The sequence below is a fragment of the Xyrauchen texanus genome, chromosome 14, assembly GCF_025860055.1.
Source record: "Xyrauchen texanus isolate HMW12.3.18 chromosome 14, RBS_HiC_50CHRs, whole genome shotgun sequence".
Classification (NCBI taxonomy): Eukaryota; Metazoa; Chordata; class Actinopteri; order Cypriniformes; family Catostomidae; genus Xyrauchen; species Xyrauchen texanus.
The window spans coordinates 29,459,587-29,481,882 of record NC_068289.1 but is presented as its reverse complement, the minus strand read 5'-3'; the positions used below and the strand labels follow the sequence as shown (position 1 = coordinate 29,481,882).

The window sequence follows — 22,296 nt, the reverse complement described above, 5'->3', positions numbered from 1 at the left end:
TACTTTTTTGCACACGTTTGCACATGCACTTTATGTAGAAATATTATTTAGTCTGTGTAATATTATGTGGTTCTGTGTTTGTCCAATGTTGTTTATGTAGCACCATGGTCCTAGAGGAACGTTGTAAAAACCACTTGACTTGACTTGACTTTTATGGTACTTTTACGGTGTTTTTTTATTTTTCTGATTTTAACATTGTTGTCCCTGGTCAGTATATGGTTTTGTTGTATGGAAATGTGCAGCATAAAGATTCTTCAAAACATGTCCTTTTGTGTTCCAAAAGTCATATGAGTTTGGAATGGCCCAAGGATGAGACAATGATGACATAATTCTAATTTTTTGTTTAAACTAATTCTTTAAGCTTTTCTCTGTTCCCCCACAGGTCATTTAGATGTGGTGTGTTTGTTGGTGAGTCAAGGGGCTGAGCTTAGCTGCAAGGACAAGAGGGGATATACGCCTCTCCATGCTGCTGCTTCCAACGGACAGATTGCTGTGGTGAAACACCTGCTCAGTCTGGCTGTCGAGGTAATCATGACTCATGATTCATATAGATATACGTTGGCCCTTATATGCCCATATCTGAAATTGAAGAGAGCATGGACTCATGGAAAAAAAAACTATGTTGAACCCTCTCCGGCCCTTTCCACTTGAAGATGTCATGAAACAGCATTGTTACACATTTAAAAAGACAGTTCACCCAAAAATGAAAATTCTCTCATTTACTTACCTTCATGCCATACCACATTTACTTTCTTCTTCTTAACACAAACAAAGATTTTTCGAAGAATATTAGGTCTGTAGGTCCATGCAAGTGAATGGTGGCCAGAAATTTGAAGGTCAAAAAGCACAGAAGAGCAGCATATAAGTAATCTATACAACTTAAGAATCCATATCTTCACAAGCAATGTGAAAGGTGTAGGTGAGAAACAGATCAATATTTAAGTCCTTTTAACTAGAAATTCTCCTTCCTGCCCAATAGGGGGTCGATATTCACAAAGAATGCATATTGCCAAAAATAAAAGTAGAATGTGCAATTAAAAGTAGAGATTTATTGTAAAAAGGGACTTAAATATTGATCTGTTTCTCACCCACACCTATCATATCACTTCTGAAGATATGGATTTAACCAATGGAGTCATATGGATTACTTTTATGCTGCCTTTATATGCTTTTTTTAACCTTCAAAGTTCTGGCCACCATTCACTTGCATTGTATGGACCTTCATAGCTGTGATATTCTTCTAAAAATCTTTGTTTGTGTTAAGCGGAAGAAAGAAAGTCATAGTCATCTGGGATGGATTCAGTTTTAGGTGAACAATCCCTTTTACCTCTATATTAGAATTAATTTCAATTGATACAAATATTGAGTAGAACTTAGGGTGGAATTTTATCCATCTAAATTTGATATGTATATTATTTGTTACAAATACCTTACTTACTCTGAATATTAATCTGGGAAAGGAGAATATATTTTAGAATCGAAAAAATTACACACATGCTTCTTAAAGAGAGACATTTTTCAAGAATGAAAACACTGAATAAATACATCATAGGAGAAACATTACAGAACAGATCTGGGTCGAATCTAAATGCTTGCACACTCTTTATTCTGTGTTCTCACACTGTGTGTATTCTATGTTCTCTCTTTCCATAGATAGATGAGGCCAATGCATTTGGTAACACAGCGCTGCATGTGGCGTGTTTTAATGGACAGGATGCAGTGGTCAGTGAACTGATAGACTACGGTGCCAACGTCAGCCAGCCAAATAACAAGGGCTTCACACCACTTCATTTTGCTGCAGTGTCCACCCATGGTGCCCTGTGTTTGGAGTTCCTGGTCAACAGCGGAGCTGATGTTAATGTGCAGGTGTGTCATAGACCAAATATGGGCAAAACATCCAAATCCTGTCTGTATTAAATGGGCTTTATGTTGTTTAACTATATGAAGGGATAGTTTAGAATTTTCCTTTATTCCGTCATAATTTACTCACCCTCATGTTGTTCCAAACTTGTATGACTGTCTTATGTGGGACAAAAGTAGAAAATGTCATGAATATCCTGGTCAATTGCAGTTGATGGTGACTCACTTTAAAGCTTAGAAAAGCACCCATAAGTATCATAAATGTAGTCCATGTGACTTGTGCATTATATTCCAAGTCTTCTGAAGGCATACGATTAAACAGTATTTTTCAGTAAAATCTTGACGTCTGGTGCTCGTTAATGAATGCTATGATAGAAGCTCATTCACGGTGGCTTGCATGGTCACTAGTGTTGTTTAGCGCTAAAAACAAATGCATGTTTTGGTGTAAACACACATGATTTAAATGTATTGTAATCTTTTTTATACTGTATATTTATATTATTTTGATAAATTTCAATGGGTTATTTTAAAGACATGTTTAAACTCGCAATGAACATTTTGTGTCATCTCATAAGAGTCGTGATGGGAAAAGCCCTCTTCATTTGACAGCAGTGCACGGACGATTCACACGCTCCCAGACACTTATCCAGAACGGTATAGCCATTTTTAACCTGAATCTGTACTGCCTTTGATTGTAATTTCACACAGCCAATTTGTATATTGGGTGTGTGTTTTCATACAGGGGGAGAGATAGACTGTGTTGATAAGGATGGAAACACTCCACTGCACGTTGCTGCTCGATACGGCCATGAACTTTTAATAAACACCCTGATCACGAGTGGAGCTGACTGCACTAGGTTTGACTCTTTGGATCTTTATTAAATCATCATTATTTGGTGTCTCTGACACACTTAGTCATTCTCTTTCTATTTATCTCTGCAGAAGAGGGGTACACGGCATGTTCCCCTTGCATCTAGCCGCTCTGAACGCTCACGCCGACTGCTGCCGGAAGCTTCTCTCCTCAGGTACCGACTACGCCACGAGTCAAACTACAGTACCTCTAAGAAGGTAAAATAGTGCCTAAATGATTTGCATGCATAGAGTAAGATTTGTGAAAGAGTAACTCAAATTACAAGCATAAAAATAAATTGCACGTGCATAAATTGAATGTTTTGTTAAGGTGTAAGAAAAAAATATTAGCAATACTTTAATTGTAAAGAATCAAGCAAGTCGGGCAGATCCATTTGCAACAATGTTTTTAATGGGCAGACTTCAAGGAAACGTAACTTCTCATCAATGAGCAAACACAGGGGAAAGGTCAAGTCTGATGCCCGGGGAAGGGTTAAACTCAGGCGAAGGAGTCCGGCTGGATGCGAGATCGGCAGTCGGCGACAGAGAGGCGTGAAACGGGCTTGGTTCGGGGCAGGCGGCGAGATATCAGAGTCCGGTAGCAGGCACGGGTCATTAGGCAGGCTGCAGACAGGCAGAAAGGTTAGTAACAGGCTGGGATCGGAACAATAGAATCACTCAGAAAACGCTCAGACATGCAACATGGGGTGAAACAATACTTCGCACTGGATGCTGAGTTAACGAGGCAGATATAGTCTCAGGGCGAGAGTTTAATGCGGGACAGCTGGGCAGCAATGAAAGCTTAATGATCAATACTGTGCTGAAGCATGAGGCACTTAGTATTCAAGGGAGAGAGCGCGAGAGTGCGTGGAGTTGGCAGAGCTGGGCGCCGTAACAGAGCCCCCCTCCTGCGAGCGTCTCCTGGCGCGAGGGAACTGATGACGGCGAGGTCTGCCTCGAGGTCGAGGAGCCGGTCTATCAGGGTGATTGCGGTGAAAGTCTTGAGTGAGGGACGGGTCTAGTATATCCCTGGCGTGGACCCATGAACGTTCCTCTGGCCCAAAGCCCTCCCAATCAATGAGGTATTGAAGATGCCCGCCGTCTAGAGTCCAGCAGACGATGCACTTGGTAGGTCTCTTCGCCCTCTACCTGGATAGGTCGGGTAGCCGTCTCCTCTGAGTCCTCTCTGCGCCCTACAGATTGGGCGGCGGCTGGTTTGAGCAGGGAGACGTGGAACGTGGGTGAGACGCGCATGTGTCTGGGCAGGTCAAGACGAAACGATTCTCATCCATGGCCACACCCTCCGGGCGGATGACGCACCCCAGAAAGGTTGTCGAGGTCTGATGGAAGTCACACTTCTCTATCTTGGCATAGAGTTGGAACCGAAGGAGCCTCTGAAGTACCGCGCGGACATGCTGGATGTGGGCTTCAAGGGTGTCAGAATAAATCAAAATGTCGTCTATATAGACGATTACATTTTGGTGGAGCAGGTCACGGAGGACGTCGTTGACGAAGGATTGGAAGACGGCAGGGTTGTTAGAAAGGCCGAAAGGCACGACGAGATATTCATAGTGCCCAGTGCTCGTGGAGAAGGCAGTCTTCCATTCGTCCCCCTCTCGGATTCGAACCAGGTTATAGGCGGAGCGCAGGTCCAGCTTGATGTAATATCTGGCTGTGCGAAGAAGCTCTAGAGCGGCCGGTACCAGCGGTAGTGGGTAACGAAACTTAACGGTACATTCGTTCAGGGCTCTGTAGTCGATGCAGGGTCGCAGGCCTCCATCTTTTTTCTTGACGAAGAAGAACCCGGCTGACAGAGGGGAAGTGGAGGGACGGATGAACCCCTTTGCGAGCTCCTCCTCCACGTATTTCCGCATGGCCTCGGTCTCAGGTTGGGACAGTGAAAAGATGCGGCCTCTGGGTGTGTGTTATTGGGTACGAGGTCTATGGCGCAGTCGTATTCCCGATGGGGCGGTAGCTTGGTGGCTTTGATCTTGCTGAAGACCTCGGCTAGATCGTGGTATACGGTGGGTAGGCGAGATAGCACGGCGTCGTCTCGGGGTTCGGTAATGCCTTGGACCTTTAAGGGTTTGACGACAGACAGACACCTCGAAAAGCATCTCTCTCCCCAGCTGATTATCTGCCCGGTAGTCCACTCCAACTGAGGGTTGTGCTTACTTAGCCAGGGTAAGCCCAGGATGACCGGAGTGTGGGGAGCTTGGAGAACGTAGAACTGGACCTCCTCATGATGGAGCTGGCCGGTACGCATGCGAAGCGCCTGGGTCATGTGCGTGATGCGCCCTGTGCTGAGTGGACGTCCGTCGACAGCCTCTACTGACAGCGGAGGTGTGCAAGGAATGAGGGCTACATCGTGAACCTGAGCAAAAACTTTAGACATGAAATTACCGGCTGCCCCGGAGTCAACTAGGGCGACGGCATTGACAGGTTGCCCCTTTATAGTGAATTCTAGAGGCACTGACACACAGGTGAGAGGATTTAAACAGTCAAGGGTTAGACTCACCGTGGTTCTGTCCTTGTGTGCAGGTCGCAGAGGGCAGTGTAGACGGAAATGACCGGAACCCCCGCAGTACAGACACAGGTTCAGGGACCGGCGGCGCTCCCTCTCCTCCTCGGAGATGTGTGAGGCGTTGATCTGCATAGGCTCGTAGGTCTCAGCAGACAAGTTAGAAGCACGTGGTGCGGGGCTGACGCGCATGGCGCTCGTGGGACGGAGACTGGGACGTCGTGAGCGCATCAGGTTGTCCAGCTGGATGGTGAGGTGAACAAACTGATCCAAATTCTTTCCTTCGTCGCGACAGGCCAGCTCCGCTTGCAAATCGTGTCGGAGACCCCTTCGGAAGACCACCTTGAGAGCGTTCTCCGTCCAATTGGTTTGGGCTGCTAGCGTCCGAAATTTGAGGGCGTACTCTGAGGCGGGCGATCTCCCCTGTGAGAGTTCCAAGAGAAGATCCTCGGCTCCCTTTCCCTCCTTGGCATGCTCGAACACAGCTTGGAAATGTTCCAGAAATTCTCCGTAGGAAGAGAAGGCGGACCCATCTGGTTTCCAAACCGCGGTGATCCACTCCAGCGCGCGACCGGTGAGTAGCGTGCACACGAAGGCAATTTTGCTGGCATCAGTGGCGTGCAGGGCCGTCTGCTGGGCGAGATACAAAGAGCATTGAAGAATAAAGCCTCTGCATTTACCTGGGTCACCCTCATACCTCTCAGGGCGCGCGAGGTGCGGGTTGGAGCTCGCCGTGTGCGGCTGGTCTAGTGAGAGAGGCGGCGCGGTGAATGTTGGAGCGGCCGTGGGTGCCGCGATGGATTTCTGCAGGGCTCGTACCGCTGAGACCAATTCCTCCGTGAGTGTGGTCAGGCGGGATAACTGGTGATGATGGGCGGCCAGCTGAGAGGCTTGGTTGGTGACAGCGGCCGATGTCAGTCATTGTCGCTGGATCTTCGTTCGGCGAAGTATTCTGTAAAGAATCAGGCAAGTCGGGCAGATCCATTTGCAACAATGTTTTTAATGGGCAGACTTCAAGGAAACGTAACTTCTCATCAATGAGCAAACACAGGGGAAAGGTCCAATCTGATGCCCGGGGAAGGGTTAAACTCAGGCGAAGGAGTCCGGCTGGATCCGAGATCGGCAGTCGGCGACAGAGAGGCGTGAAACAGGCTTGGTTCGGGGCAGGCGGCGAGATATCAGAGTCCGGTAGCAGGCACGGGTCGTTAGGCAGGCTACAGGCAGAAAGGTTAGTAACAGGCTGGGATCGGAACAATAGAATCACTCAGAAAACGCTCAGACATGCAACATGGGGTGAAACAATACTTCGCACTGGATGCTGAGTTAACGAGGCAGATATAGTCTCAGGGCGAGAGTTTAATGCGGGACAGCTGGGCAGCAATCAAAGCTTAATGATCAATACTGTGCTGAAGCATGAGGCACTTAGTATTCAGGGGAGAGCGCGCAAGAGTGCGTGGAGTTGGCAGAGCTGGGCGCCGTAACATTAATGCTTTGCATCCCTTCCGTCATCCCTTTTGTTGTGCTCAACTCTTTTAGTATTTAAGTATTTCTCACTGAAAAGAGTTTTGCAAGCACGAGGGGGAAGGCATGTCTACTTACTTCTAGTAACCAATCAAATGAGGTTTACTCTGTTTACTCTGACCTGATTGGTTTAATAATTTGACAGACTGCTTCTTTTTCATATAGCTCAGCATCGTTCATCTGGGGATATCTCCTCTCTTACATATTAAACTTAAATATGAATACATACACGTTTTTTATTGTGAGAGTAAAGTTGAGCTGTCAACATTTATTGATATAAATATGAATCTCAATCTTGTGTTCAAATGTTTCTTCTTGTTGCTGTTGATTATTTTAAGTATATTTACTTTTAATTATCATTTGCAAGGCATTTTGATGAATTGATGGAATTTGCTGGTATCATAGAACTCATGACAGAAAACAAATTAATAAAGTAAGCCATATAAAACAAAGCTCTCATATAGAACAGATGGATGGATGGATGGATGGATGGATGGATGGATAGATATATAAATAGATCTTTTTGTTTAAATAATTTTGTTTTCTAGAATGAGTTCTATGTTACCAGCAAGTTCCATCCATCCAATTGCCATGCCAGTGATAATTGAAAGTAACTAAAATATAATTAAAATAATGAGCAGCAACAAGTAGAAACCTTTGATCACCAGATTGAGATTCATATTTATATAATTAAATGTTGTCAGCTCAACTTTACACTTGCAAAATAAAGTGTTTATTTTTCTCCCAATTTGGAATGACCAATCCCAACTACTTAGTAGATCCTTGTGGTGGCGCGGTTACTGACCTCAATCCGAGTGGCAGAGGACAAGTCTCAGTTGCCTCCTCTTCTGAGACAGTCAGTCCGCTTATTTTATCACATGGCTCGCTGTGCATGACACCGCGGAGACTCACAGCATGTGGAGGCTCATGCTACCCTCCACGATCCACGCACAACTTTGATTCAAACTCACAACTCCAGGGGTGGTAGTCAGCATCAATACTCGCTGAGCTACCCAGGCCCGATTGCAGGTTTTCAATGTTTTTGGCCATGTTTAGGCGCAAAAACAGTTGCAAAAATGTAAACGCAAAAAAAAAAAAGGAAGTCAGAAGAATACAAATCAAATTTACTTTGTATTAATATGAAGTTACAGATTCACAACACATGAATTACACTTATGCAAAGTATTGCTAAAAATTATTTTCTTACGATTGCAACTTGATTTACAAAATGTTCTATGCGCATGCAAAAAAACTATGCTTGCAATTTGAGTTACGCTTTCACAAATCTCACTCAGTGCATGCAAATCATGTAGGCATTATTTTACCTTCATATACCTCTAATGCTCTATAACTTGCTGGAAACATTTCTGGTAAAATACCATGTGCTGACACATGGAGATGTGGTGCTTGTGCGTAAAACGCAAGTTTGAATGTGTCTTTCCAAGTTTTCTGTTCCCATTCCCTCCTTTTCTAAACATTAATTACATTCCTTCCTATACTGCTTTATGAATAAAATTGACATAATGCCACAAATAAAACAAGAAATATACAAATTAAAATTTTGACTGAAGGATAGCTACCCTTATTTGTAGGAGGACCGGGGACATTCTCCCCCAGAAGATATATTTATATAAATAATATTTTTGGCATCATGAACAACCCCTTGTTCTCGTGACACAGCACTAGCTTATTGAACTACATTACTTGTAAATGTATCTATTTTATTGAACATTGGCATCTTTGCTTTTTTTATAGAATCAATAAGCCACTAGAGGCCATATATTACAGTGCTTTTTACCTATTCTTTGCATCATTCCTGAGAACGCCCCTTACAAATGGTTAAATCACTGTAACGTACAGGCTCAAATGGCTTATTGCCATATAATACAAGCCTCTTCTCCAATATACTTATATAATTCATTCAATAAAAAACTATTTTCTTGGAATGCTTTAACTTTCCCTTCTTTTGTGTTTGAATCAATGAGCATGACATTTTCCTCATGTAAGGTCTGGCATGTCCTTATATCTGTGCTTCTGTAACTTGGCCTCTTGACTGTGGGTTTTTAGCAGAGGAAACAATCGGTGTAGATTCTAGATGCTGAACTTGCTTATCAGTTTAAGCTGCCCAGTTTATACACATTTGCTTTCTCACCACTGTGAGCGATGTATGTGCATCTTGTCTTTCCTTTTCGCAATGACTTTTTTCCTCCTGCACTAATATCCTTTTCTCTTTTTTTTCTCTTCTTCCTTATCTTCTTTTTCTGACTCCTTGTCCCCAATGTCGATCTTTATCCCACCTGCGGTCTGACACTGTGGGCTGTCTGTCTCTGGGTTTTGGGGATCCCTCCTCCTCGTCTGTGCACTGCCTCCTTCCATACCTCTACTGCAGGAAGAAGGTATAGCATAATGTGCCCTCTCAGTAATGACTCGGTCCTGTCTGCAGGATTCCAGATCGACACTCCAGACAACCTGGGCAGGACGTGTCTGCATGCTGCTGCCGCTGGCGGGTGAGTTTGCAGTGGTTGATTTGGCATGGCACTGGCAACCCAATTCAGTTTAGGCTGGTCAGCTGTCTGGTTTAGGTCAAGCATGCATCTGTCTTTGTCAAAACTACTTTGTGTCTGCAAACCAGCTTAAGGCAAAGCTGCTGTTATTAAAATCTGTCTGCCTGCCACTCTCTGTCTTTGTCTTTCAGTAATGTGGAATGTGTGAAGCTGTTGCTCAGCAGTGGAGCTGATCATAACCGCAGGGACAAACGTGGAAGGTAAGTTCTTGGTACATTTAAGATATTTCAGGATAAATGTTCGCTCACTTGTCACATCTGTGCTCTAATCAGCTGGGGTTCAATACTGAATCTTCTTGATTGACATTATTTTGTGCGTATTAGTGCATTCAAAAACATGTGATTGACCTCATGCTGTACTGGTCAATGATAAACACAGTTTTCTCTACTTCAAAGTTGCAAAGCATATTCAAACATTCTACATTCCATATATCATAAATTTAATAAAATTCTTATCAAAACATTGCTAGAGTTCTATTACATTTTTTTAGGATTAGGCACCAGCAAAAAATAATAAGAAATGTTTAATATCAGGGATGCAAACTACTCACCTTTCAGCTAAAGTCACCTTTTCTTAAAGGGTTAGTTCATCCAAAAATAATAATTCTCTCATGATTTACTCAACTATTAGCCATACATGATGTATATACCTTTCCTTCTTCAGCAGAACCGAAATGAAGATTTTTATAAGCACATTTTAACTCTGTCCATAATGTGAAACCGAATGGGTGCCATGATGCTGCTGGCTGTTCCAAAAGGCATATTTAGGCAGCATAAAAGTAATCCACACAACTCCAGTCAATCAATGAATGTATTCAGAAGGAAATCGATAAGTTTGTGTAAAAAATAAATCGATAATTAAAACTTTATTCACATTTATTCACGTTACATGGCATAAAAATGGCACTAATGTTAACATTAATATTTTCTAATTATGTCAATGTCTGTTTGTCGGTTTTGGGTGTGGACAGGACCCCTCTCCACTATGCGGCAGCTAGCCGACACTTTCAGTGCCTGGAGACTTTGGTGTCCTGTGGAACCTGCATTAATGCTACTGACCAATGGGGGCGCTCTGCCCTGCATTATGCTGCAGCATCTGACCTGGATAGGAGGTATACAAAACATTTTATTTGAGATCTGACGTTGTCTAAATTGTCCGTTTACCAAATGGACAATTTAAAGGTGAGGTGTGATATAGCTAGCTATCCTAGCTATCCTAATATGCAGAATTAACAATAAACCATTCATATTGAAGGAGCTAAAGATCTTATTTGAGTTTTTAATGGCAACATGAGTGTGTTTGCGGCTTCAAGAGAGTAAACATACATCTGTGTTGTACTTCATTTATGTTGTTCTTTAACTCTTTCCTATTACATTATTATATATTTACTATTTTATATTCATTTTTACTTATTTCTTTTCTTTTTATACTATTTATTTTGCTATGCATTAGAATTTTTTTAACCTTATGTTGTGTGCTGTTTTGGCTTCACAAGTTAGAGATAGGGACTTGTCTCCATTTCAAGGTCTTCAACGTCACAGAACGATGTTGTGAAGCAGTAATTTTCTATATTTGTATAGTGTATAATAAGTATATAATCACTTTGTATAATAACCCTTGTTAAACTTGTGCTGGTCAGAGGAAGTCAGGGGCTACTTTTAAAAAAATTAATTATTGCCCCTAGTTTTATTCTGAAGGAATGGCCCTTTTTGTCTGTTGCTTGTTTACCAATAAGATGTGACGCAATTATTTGCTGAATACAATTTGTACAGTGAACAAATGCTTGCTGGAATTCCATTAATTATGAACGTGGAAAATGCAGGAATTATTAAAAATGTGTGAAATACTCGCAAACCGCGTCAATACCCGCAATCTGTTTCAGTGACCAATAGCAAACAGGGGAAGAGTTCAGATGACCTGTTTTATTTTTATGAAAAGTTGTGCAGAAATTGCACACAAATTGTTTAATAAACATTGGAGTAACTGAGAGTGAAAAACTGTGGGTAGTGTCAACCCCACATTAGTCATTTAAAAGCACAAATTGAAGATTGAAAGGTTAAATTTGTGGCCAAGCAACATGTTGGCTAATTGACCATCTTAGATACATACTTTTATCCCCTTTTCTCCCCAATTTGGAATGCCTAATTCCCACTAGTTAGTAGGTCCTTGTGGTGGCATGGTTACCTCAATCAGGGTGGCGGAGAACAAGTCCCAGTTGCCTCCGCTTCTGAGACTGTCAATCCACGCATCTTATCACATTGCTCATTGTGCATGACACCGCAGAGACTCCCAGCATGGATTAAACCTCTGGAGTCATGTGGATTACTTTTATGCTGCCTTTGTGTTTTTTGGTCACCATTCAATAGTATTGAATGCCATCCCAGACTCATGCTACTCTCTGTGATCCACACACAACTTACCACGTTCCCATTGGGAGTGAGGACCACTAATTGTGACCACGAGGAGGTTACCCCATGTGACTAACCACCCTAGCAACCGGGCAAATTTTTGGTTGCTTAGGAGACCTGGCTGGAGTCACTCAGCACACCCTGGATTCGAACTCTTGAATCCAGAGGTGGTAGTCAGAGTCAGTTCTCACTGAGCTACCCAGACCCCCTCTTAGATACATCTATAATTGGATTAAATGCAAGTGATCTAGACAGTGGCCTAGCTGTGGACCTACAGCAGGTGAAATCGAGTGCAGTCTCCAGAGCCAGGTAGCTGCTACCATATCACATATATTGTGTTACCATGGCAACCCCAGGCTAATTTTAAGTCTCAAGTCAATAGGTAGTTTATGTGACAGGGGCTTGGTGTGAGGTTGATTGGGCACACACAAACACTTTTGTGCCTAGACTATTAGAAGGGCTATCAGAATTCACTGGCAAATATAATTTCATGAATAATTAATGATTTGGTTACCATTGTTTTTGCCAAGCTATGATTACCATTAGGAATGTGCAAACTACATATTTGCTATCTCAACTAGTCAGTGAGTTGTCTGACTAATTGACTAATTCACTTCATAATTAGGCTTGTTTACAGTCCACCACAGTCCAGTTAGATGTGTAACAAAGGGTGTGTACATACAGGACACGTTCTTGTGTTCAAAAATGGCTAGACAGAGTGCAACAAAATGAAACAGAATGCAGGGGTCTCAAAGGGGTCTGTTCAAAATTTGAACAATTTTAATGAGATCCTGAATGAACATGCTACACACCTCTTTAAGAATACTGTAATACTGCTCTTAATTAATCCTCTTTAAAATAACACTGCTCAAAATATTAAAGGGATAGTTCACCCAAAAATTTTATTCTCTCATCATTCACTCATCCTCATGCCATCCCAGGTCTTTGACTTAATTTCTTCTGCAGAACACAAACAAAGATTTTTAGAAGAATATTTGATTTTTGGAGCTACAAAGATCTGATCACAAGTCATTTGCATTGTATAGACCTATAGAGCTGAAATATTCTTCTAAAAATCTTCATTTGTGTTTTGCTGAAGAAAGAAATTCATACACATCTGGGGGGCATGAGGGTGAGTAAATGATGAGATAATTGTTATTTTTAGGTAAACTATCCCTATAAAGCTAAAAATAAATAAATATAAATGAATAAAAAAAACGAGATAGACCATTATGACTTATCACTAGTTATCATGAGACAAACTTGATGGGAAAAGGCTCTTCAGACTTAATTTTGAGTGTAAAGTTTCCATGTATAAGATTGTCACACATATTTGACGTGTGTGTGTGTGTGTGTTTTTTTCTCTAAAGGAGGCGTGTGGTCCTGGAACCAGAGTGTGAAGGAGTTCAAGCTGAGAGGGAAAAGGAGGCAGCTCTGTGAGTCCTCATTTGCTCAGCTTCATCTCTCTCCCCCTTGTCCATGTACAACCATCACTTGAACTTTTTACACATGTGCTGCTCTGATGCCAAAACATCTGTGTGTGCCTGTGTGTGTCTATCATTTTCATTTCTGGGACAAAATGAATATATTTTTCCCTCTTTGCACCATCCACAATAGTATGCATGCATTGTTTTGCATTATCCTGGGATATTTTGTATACTTACTCAATGTTTATGCTGTCTATCTTCTCTCAATACCTTTGTCTGAATGTTACCAGCAGTACACCTGAGGCCCTTTTTCTGTTCCTGTATGCTTGTAAGATTCTTTCTGTTGTATACACTACCTGTATAAAATTTGAATATATGTATCTCGTAATCCTAAAAACCTTTTGAACAAAACGTTTTGCTTTAAAGGGATAGTTCACCCAAAAATGAAAATTCTCTTATCATTTATTCACACTCATGCCATCCCAGATGTGTGTGACTTTCTTTTAAAAAGTAGAACACAGCAGAACACAAATAAAGATTTTTTGAAGAATATCTCAGCACTGTAGGTCCTTTAGATACTATTGAATGGTGACCAAAAAACACAAAGGCAGCATAAAAGTAATCCACATGACTCCAGAGGTTTAATCCATGTCTTCTGAAGTGATCCAAATGATTTTGGGTTACAACAGACCATCATAGAACTCATTTTCACTGTCCATCTTCCCATTGCAGCCTCTAGGCATGAGCATGTTGTCAATCTTGATTACACTTCCTAGTTCTTGATGCATAGATGGCACTAGGAAGTGTAATCGAGCTTGAAATAATGATCGCCAAGGAGACCGCTGATGTCAAGATGTATTGTGAAAAAGGAGTTATAATTTTGTCTGTTTTCAGCTAAAACAGATTGCATCGCTTCAGAAGACATGGATTAAACTACTCGAGTCATATGGATTACATTTATGTCGCCTTAATGTGCTTTTTGGAGCTTACAAATTTTGTCACCATTCACCTGGACTAATACTGTAGAATTTGTGCCTTCAAATATAGAAATAGAAAATTTGTTTACATTTTTTTGGTTAGCACATACATTCATAGTTTTGTCAACTTTACCATTATTCTAATATGTTGATAGTATTAGTAAAGCATTAGTAGGTGTGTTCAAACTTTTGACTGGTAGTGTACATTGTCCTTTTCAAAGACCACTTTAAGTTATTTTTGTTTGGTATATGTGCTTTTGCTTCTTGTATTTGTTAATACTGGCATAATAAAGATATATGTTTCTGTGCGTGTAGGTGTCTTGAGTTTCTGTTGCAGCATGGTGCTGCCCCGTCACTCAAAGATAAGCAGGGCTACAGTGCTGTTCACTATGCTGCAGCGTATGGCCATAGACACTGTCTGAAACTGGTGAGGACACATGCATGCCCATTGTGTAGCTCTGGACACTTCATTCATCTGTACTCAACTGTCACAACATTAGATTTAAATGTGAAACCAAACATGCAATTGAATTCAGTCCAGTCTGTGGTTTCATTCTTGAGTCATAACACTGTATTGCCAGCACTCTGTTGAATTTGTCACTCCACCTGCTGGTAAGACATATAGGTTTACAGTGAGAGAATGAATGTGTCCAAGTTTAATTGAGATTAGCATAATTGAGTTTAATGTGAACAGCTGTGTTTCAGATTGGCTAAATTTGATTTCAGCTTTTGGACAGAGATGAGAACCTTCAGGATGAGATTGAGAACAGCCAAACCAGGAGCCCACTGCATCTGGCTGTGAGTCCAATTTTTTAAGCACACACATACACATATGTTATTTTGCTATCTAAATGAGGACATACAGTACCACAGACTATAATTGTTTTCATTTAAAGCTAATTATAATTACTATAAGACTAACCCTGACTCACAACTTGACCTGCACCTAAAAGAGAACTTTTTGGATGTCTAGAGTAAAAAAAAGTAAAAAAGAAAAGTGTCCAGTGTTCCCTAAATGTCCTCAGAAAGAGGTTTTGCCATATTTAGCTGACTTCTTTATTTATATCACTATTACTATTGCTATTGCAATACTTTGAACACAACCACACTAATACTTTTTCATTTGAAAACACATTGATTTTCACATTGATGACGTTTACACCACTCATCAACACTAAAACAGTATTTTCCTCCACCAAACGATGATGTTAGAAAACTGAAAACAGAGATTTCAAATGAAAACAGATTAGCGTGGATGTGGCCTTGGGTTTAGGGATTTTAACAAACCCCAAACCTTGAGTATTAAACTTCGGTCCATATGTATCAAAGTTTAATTACACAGACTAACCCTAATCCTAATCTGTCTTTTTTTTAGAGGTCTTATTATATTTGTGAGTACAAGTTTAGGGAAACAAGTAAATCCTTACGTGTGTGTATGTGTGTGCACAGGCATACCATGGTCATGCACAGGCTCTGGAAGTCCTCTTGGAAGGTCACTGCGAGGTGGATCAGGGGGATGAGGTGGGTCGGACTCCACTGGCCCTTGCTGCCCTCAGGGGCCACACTGACTGTGCCCTCATCCTTCTGAATCACGGGGCCTCGCCAAGAAGCAGAGATACAATCCGTGGACGTACACCCATTCACCTAGCAGGTATTAAACCTATGTGTTTGACAGACAGATGATGAAAATTGTGGTGAATTTAACATAACTGCTTAAATTATATAATTAACACATTTCATATTCTGTTTCTTACCCCCTTTACAGTATTGAATGGTCATACATCATGTGTGCGCCTCCTACTGGAAGACTCTGATAATGCAGATCTGGTGGACACAGCAGACTCTCAGGGACAGTAAGTGATTTAATAGCCCAGAAAAACTCCACACACTGAAGTAAGCACACTATTGCTCACCAAAAAATTAAATGAGCTCAACACAGAACTTAACAAAAGAGATGTTTCATGCTACATGCTCTTCATCAGACTAAATTGACACTCAAGAAATCACATGACAGTATCACATGATAACATCACTTGACCCTAAATAAAAATCTGAATATATAAACAACCATAAAAATAGCATAAATATACCTAAACAAACATATATGTATATTTATACTTATATATTTATTACCATTAGTTTCTTACAATCAATGATACAATGGCTAAAACATCAGGTGAAAACATGCTACTCATGCTACTATTTGAATACTAGAAACAGGTAAACACAACTGTCAGATAACTCAAAACGAAAGACGTGGTGGCATAGTGGGCTAAAGCACATATCTGTTAATCAGAAGGTCACTGGTTCGAGCCCCACGGCCACCACCATTGTGTCCTTGAGCAAGTCACTTAACTCAGGTTGCTCTGGGGGGATTTTCCCTTTAATAAGTGCACTGTAAGTCGCTTTGGATAAAAGCGTCTGCCAAATGCATAAATGTAAATGTAAAGACAAATACACAAATCCTAGAATAGAATCTTAAAATCTTATAGTACCCACAGTCTTGCAAAAGAGTTCAGATCTGAGTCAAAGAAAGGGACGTATATCAAATTCCTCATTAAGGCCTCTAGGTGATAAAGTATTAAGAGTAAATATCCAGAATGTCTCTCTTTTTTCTTTTTTCTCCCTAATTTGGAATTCAGTCAATCCATGCATCTTATCACGTGGCTTGTTGAACGAGTTACCGCGGAGACGTAGCGCGCGTTGAGGCTTCACGCTATTGTCCACGGCATCCATGCACAACTTGAGAGCGAGAACCACATTATAGCGACCACGAGGAGGTTACCCCATTTGACTCTACCCTCCCTAGCAACCGGGCCAATTTGGTTGCTTAGGAGACCTGGCTGGAGTCACTCAGCACGCCCTGGATTCGAATTACTGACTCCAGGGGTGGTAGTCAGTGTCTTGACTTGCTGAGCTACCCAGGCCCCCCCAGAATGCCTCTCTTTTATGTAATTGTGTATTAACATCACCCCCTCTCCGATGTAGTTTAACAACTTCAATACCAATATATCTATTAAGAGAAGATACTGGATGATGTGCTGAAGTGAAATGTGTCACCACAGAACTCTTTGGATCGTGATTTCTTCTAGAACTTCTATGTTCTGAAATTCTAGTCTAAAGAGATTTATTTGTCTTACCAATGTAAGATAAACCACTGGGACACTGAAGCATATATATGACGTTTGTAGTCTTACATGTTGTCACGCCCTTGATCCTAAATTACTTTCCCATATGAGGATGGTTACAAGTTTTTGTTTTGGAAGTAATGTTGCATTGCTAGATACTACCATACTAATAGTTACCTGAAGGCACATCACTCAAAAATTGAGAAGCAGCCATCACTGCTAAAACAACTCTTAAGGGATGGATCACTATTGATATTATACCAGTGTTCCTTCAGAATACTCAATTTGTTTGTTGAGAAGAGAATACTGTATGTACATTTGAAGTCAGAAGTTTATATACATCTTAGCCAAATACATTTAAACTAATTTTTCACAAGTCCTGATATTTAATTGTAGAAAACATTGCCTGTCTTAGGTCAGTTATGGTCACTACTTTATTTTAAGAATGTGAAATGTCAGAATAATAGTAGAGAGAATGATTTATTTCAGCTTTTAATGCTTTCATCACATTCCCAGTGGGTCATAAGTGTACACTGTGCAAATACATCTACTGATGCTACTGGACACATCTTCAGTGATGTTCCTGGAATCATTGGGTGTTTCGGGTCTCTCAACATCATACACCCTCATCCAGGCGACCCAGCTGTGGCTGATCAGACCCCAGCTTGTGTCCAGTTGGCAAATCTAGCTACCCTGCCCCCATGGATCTCCTGTCTTGAGCCATAGCCATCTTGAGGCTTTCTCTGCCACTGAAGCGGCTTTCTCTGCCGCTTCAGTGGTATTGCGGATGGCGCTTCTCCTCCGCACTCCATCAATGCCTAACAGACTAAAGGCTCTGGACAGGGATCGAGCTATAAAGCCCCTGCATCCTACCTCTACTGGAAGGCACCTTGCTCTCCATCCGGCTTGTCGACACTCGCTGACTAGTCCTTTGTACTTGGTAAGCTTCCTCTCAAAGGCCTCCTCCAAGCGATCTTCCCAAGGGACTGTAAGCTCCAACAGAACCACTTGTTTGGTGGACTCAGACAAGAGAACGACATCTGGTCTTAAGGAGGTGGTCACAACGTGGTTGGGGAACTTGAGTTGCCGCTCCAAGTCCACCAACAGCTGCCAGTCCCTCGCAGTGGCCAGGATGCCTGCAGATGTATTTGCGGCTGGTTTTGGCTGCTCTCCAGCTCTGACGAAGGTGATGGCTTGTTTGGAGGGGCGGGGCGCTTTGCCCACTCGACTCCTGTAGCAATGGCTTCAGCAATGGCCTTCAGTACCTGGTCATGCCTCCACCTGTACCTTCCCTCTCCCAGTGCCTTTGAGCAGCAACTCAGAATGTGCTCTAGGGTTCCACGCTTGGAGCACAGTGGGCATGCTGGAGACTCCACTTTGCCCCATATGTGAAGGTTTGATGGGCTGGGAAGCACATCGTATACTGCCTGGATAAGAAACTTGATCCGATGTGGCTCTGCCTTCCACAGCTCCGCCCATGTCACCTTCCTCTCGATCGCGTTCTCCCATCATGTCCAGAGCCCTGTTGCCTCATTCCTACTGTCCTGCAGGTTCTCTCCTCCTCGACCACTGCTCTCACCTCCTCCTGGACAAGGCAGCGCCTTTCCTTCCCTTTGGTGGTGTCAATGTGGGGAGTTGAAAAGGAACCCAGTCCAGCCCTGCCTCTTGTAACCACCCCCACCAGTCTTTTGTGGTGTAATCTTGCCTCTGCTTGTCGAACAGCCTCCTCAGCCTTCCACTTCCGACCAGTCCTCACTTCAACCCCAGCCGTTGCCACCTTTGGATCACTTGAGTCTCTGTATGTCAACACTTCCCTAGCTCTTGTTACCTTGAACTCCTCCTCCAAGGACTTGAGCGGCAGTTGCAGTTTGTTGCGGTGCCCGTAAAGTCGCGATGCTACTTAGACTTTTTGGAAGCCCCAGCCATCTTCTGAGGTGGCTGCTGACCTTCCTCTCTAGGGTTTCCACAGTCGAGATTGGCACTTCAGTAGGCAGTAGTGGCCACAGGATCCTGGGAAGAATGCCATGCTGGTATAGCCAAGCTTTAAACTTCCCTGGCAATCCAGACCGGTCCACTGACTTCAGCCACATGTCCAGCTCAATGCAGGTTGACTGGATTGATGCAAAGTCCCTCAGGGTGCTGTCAAACACCTTGCCTAAGCTCTTGACAGGCTTCTCAGTGATGGTCGGGATTATTACACCTGCGACACTAAACCGGGATTTCTCATCCACCTTTCCTCTTCTCAGCACCATCGATCTTGACTTGGCTGGTTTAAAATGCATCCGTGCCCACTCCATTAGCTTTTCGAGACCCTTTATAATCCACCGGCAGCCTGGAACTGATTCTGTGGTGACCGTGAGGTCGTCCATAAATGCTCTGATCGGTGGCTGACGTTGAGCTGACTTCGTCTTTGGCCCTCTGCCCTCTGGTTCAGCAGACTTTGTGAGCATATTCATGGCCAGGGAGAACAGAATAACGGAGATGGTACAACCCGTGATGATTCCGATCTTGACCTTGTGCCAGCCTGATGTCACTGCTCCTGAAGAGGTTCTCATCCTGAAATTGTTGTAATAGTCAGTGATGAGGTCTCTGACTCTGCTGGGGACGTGATATTTTGTCAGAGTGAGCTGCACCAACTTGTGTGGTATTGAGCCATAAGCATTTGCCATATCGAGCCACAGCACTGACAGATTGCCCTTGTTCTCTCTGGCCTCTCTGATGAGCTGTGATTCCACTCCTGTGTGTTCCAAACATCCAGACATTCCTGCTATTCCACCCTTCTGAACTGATGTATCAATAAACCTGTTCTTTGAGAGGAAGGTGCTCAGCCGGTTAGAGACAGCACTGAAGAAGATCTTAGCTTCAATACACAACAGGGAGATGATGCGGAACTGGTCTATCTTCTTGGAGTTCTCCTCCTTCGGAATCCAGACCCCTTCGGCAACTCTCCACTGTTCAGGAATCCTGCCCCTCCTCCAGATGACACGCAGGATTTTCCACAGGCGCAGCAGGAGTTTAGGACAGTTCTTGTACACTTTGTATGAAGTACCACTTGGTCCTGGAGCAGAGCTTGCTCACGCTTTCTCGACAACCTCTCGAACCTCCTTTAGCTGCAACTCTGACATGTTGAACTGCACACTTGGCCCAGGAGGATCTATCAGAGTGCTGCACTCCCCCAACTCTTGCTCTCTTGTTGGGTCGCTGTATGTTTACTTCAGGTGATGATCAATCTCCTCCTGAGAGCAGATCAGCTGGCCGCTACGCTTCTGCCCTAGCAGCTCCTTAGTGAACTTAAAGGGGTTGGCAATGAATGCAGCTCGCTTTCGGGCTCTTTCGCGGCGGTGCCTTCGGTTCCACTCTGCCCGACGGAGGATCCTGATCTTTTTTCGTAGGATGCTCATCAGCTGTGCCAAGCCAATTCGCTCCTCCTTTCCTGCCTGCCTGTACTGCCGCTTCAGGATCTTCATCTCCTGTCTGATGTTATGGATTCTCTCCTCACGTTGGTTATTTGAGTGAGATCCTTTGGAGCCTCCTTCATTCACCTCTTCTCCGAACCGTTCATATGCAATGCTGATGATAATCATTGTCATGGCTTGCAGTTTCCTGTTGACGTCTCCCCTGATGGTGGTCTCCAGAATCTGGTCGACATCAATGTCAAACTGGTTCCACAGTGAGGTCATGTTAGCTGCTGGCCACTTGATCCGCCTCCTCTCAGACTTGATGCTAGATGGAGTCATTTGCAACACTTGGAGGTTCCGGGCACTGTGGGGTGACTCCGGGCCTGGCTCCTCCTGCGTCTCACCAGGTTGAACACCTGTGCGTTGTGTTGGTTCTGTCCCCACCAGACACTTCATCCTCCCTTGGTGGATCTTTAGGCCTCGCTTGTTCTTACAGATTTTGCCACATGTACACTGCTGTCTCGTAGTCGTTTCTCCGTTGCCTTGTTCTAATGCCGTTGTGTCCGTCCAGTTGGGGTGCTCATCCTCCCCCCCTCTCGGGCACCCCTGGGGGTATTTTTCCATTAGGTTCATCGTAGCTTGTTGTGGGAGTCCCCCTCACAGAAGACACAGATTGGGTTGCCAGCCCGTTCTGCCCCGGTTGCCGTCTCTCCGAGCTGTCATCGACTCTCCGGTAGTCACCACACTTTTCGTGGTTGTCAACCAGTCTTTCCTGGTTGTCACTGATTAGCTCAGGTTAAAGGCTGTGCAAATACATCTACTGATGCTACTGGACACATCTTCAGTGATGTTCCTGGAATCATTGGGTGTTTCGGGTCTGTACATATACTTTGTTTGTATTTGGTTGCATTGCCTTTCAATTTTTTAACTTGGGTCAAATTCCTCCAGGCAGAACTGGTGTAAATGAGTCTTTATAGGCTTTATATAGACCAGGCTGGAGTAACTCAGCACGCCCTGGATTCGAACTCGCAACTCCAGCGGTGGTAGTCAGTTTTTGAGCATTGGCTTCTTCCTTGCTGAGCAGCCTTTCAGGTTTTGTCCATATAGGACTCGTTTTACTGTGGATATAGATACACGTCTACCTGTTTTCTCCAGCATCTTCACAAGGTCCTTTGATGTTGTTCTGGGATTGATTTGCACTTTTTGCACCAAACTACATTCATCTCTAGGAGACAGAATGCGTCTTCCTGAGTGGTAAGATGACTGTGTTGTCCCATGGTGTTTATACTTGCATACTGTTTTTTGTATAGATGAATGAGGTACCTTCAAATGTTTGGAAATTGCTCCCAAGGATGAACCAGACTTGTGGAGTTCCACACATTTTTTTCTGAGATCTTGGCTGATTTCATTTGATTTTCCCATGATGTGAAGCAAAGAGGCACCGAGTTTAAAGGTAGGCCTTAAAATACATCCTTGGGTGTACCTCAAATTGACTCCAATTAACCTATCAGAAGCTAATTGGCCAATTGGCTAAAGGCTTGACTTAATTTTATGAGTTAACGTAGTGAATGTAAACTTCTGACCCACTGGAATTGTGATATAGTCAATTAAAAGTTAAACAATTTGTCTGTAAACATTTGTTG

General features: G+C 43.0%; 1 protein-coding gene across 2 annotated transcripts in view; it reads left to right on the top strand.

Moving 5' to 3' along the window:
* The window catches only part of ankrd44 (ankyrin repeat domain 44), a 55,344-nt gene that overhangs the window by 20,235 nt on the left and 12,813 nt on the right, over positions 1–22,296 (top strand). The window contains exons 7-19 of one of the 2 annotated variants that reach the window (XM_052142637.1): positions 383–525; positions 1,654–1,866; positions 2,436–2,514; positions 2,603–2,717; positions 2,803–2,885; positions 9,141–9,258; positions 9,447–9,515; positions 10,286–10,426; positions 13,094–13,159; positions 14,443–14,554; positions 14,854–14,925; positions 15,577–15,778; positions 15,893–15,980. In XM_052142637.1, the coding sequence (XP_051998597.1) occupies positions 383–525; positions 1,654–1,866; positions 2,436–2,514; positions 2,603–2,717; positions 2,803–2,885; positions 9,141–9,258; positions 9,447–9,515; positions 10,286–10,426; positions 13,094–13,159; positions 14,443–14,554; positions 14,854–14,925; positions 15,577–15,778; positions 15,893–15,980 (1,501 nt within the window). The remainder of the gene's footprint in view (positions 1–382; positions 526–1,653; positions 1,867–2,435; positions 2,515–2,602; positions 2,718–2,802; positions 2,886–9,140; positions 9,259–9,446; positions 9,516–10,285; positions 10,427–13,093; positions 13,160–14,442; positions 14,555–14,853; positions 14,926–15,576; positions 15,779–15,892; positions 15,981–22,296) is intronic. The other variant, XM_052142638.1, reaches the window with a different exon arrangement.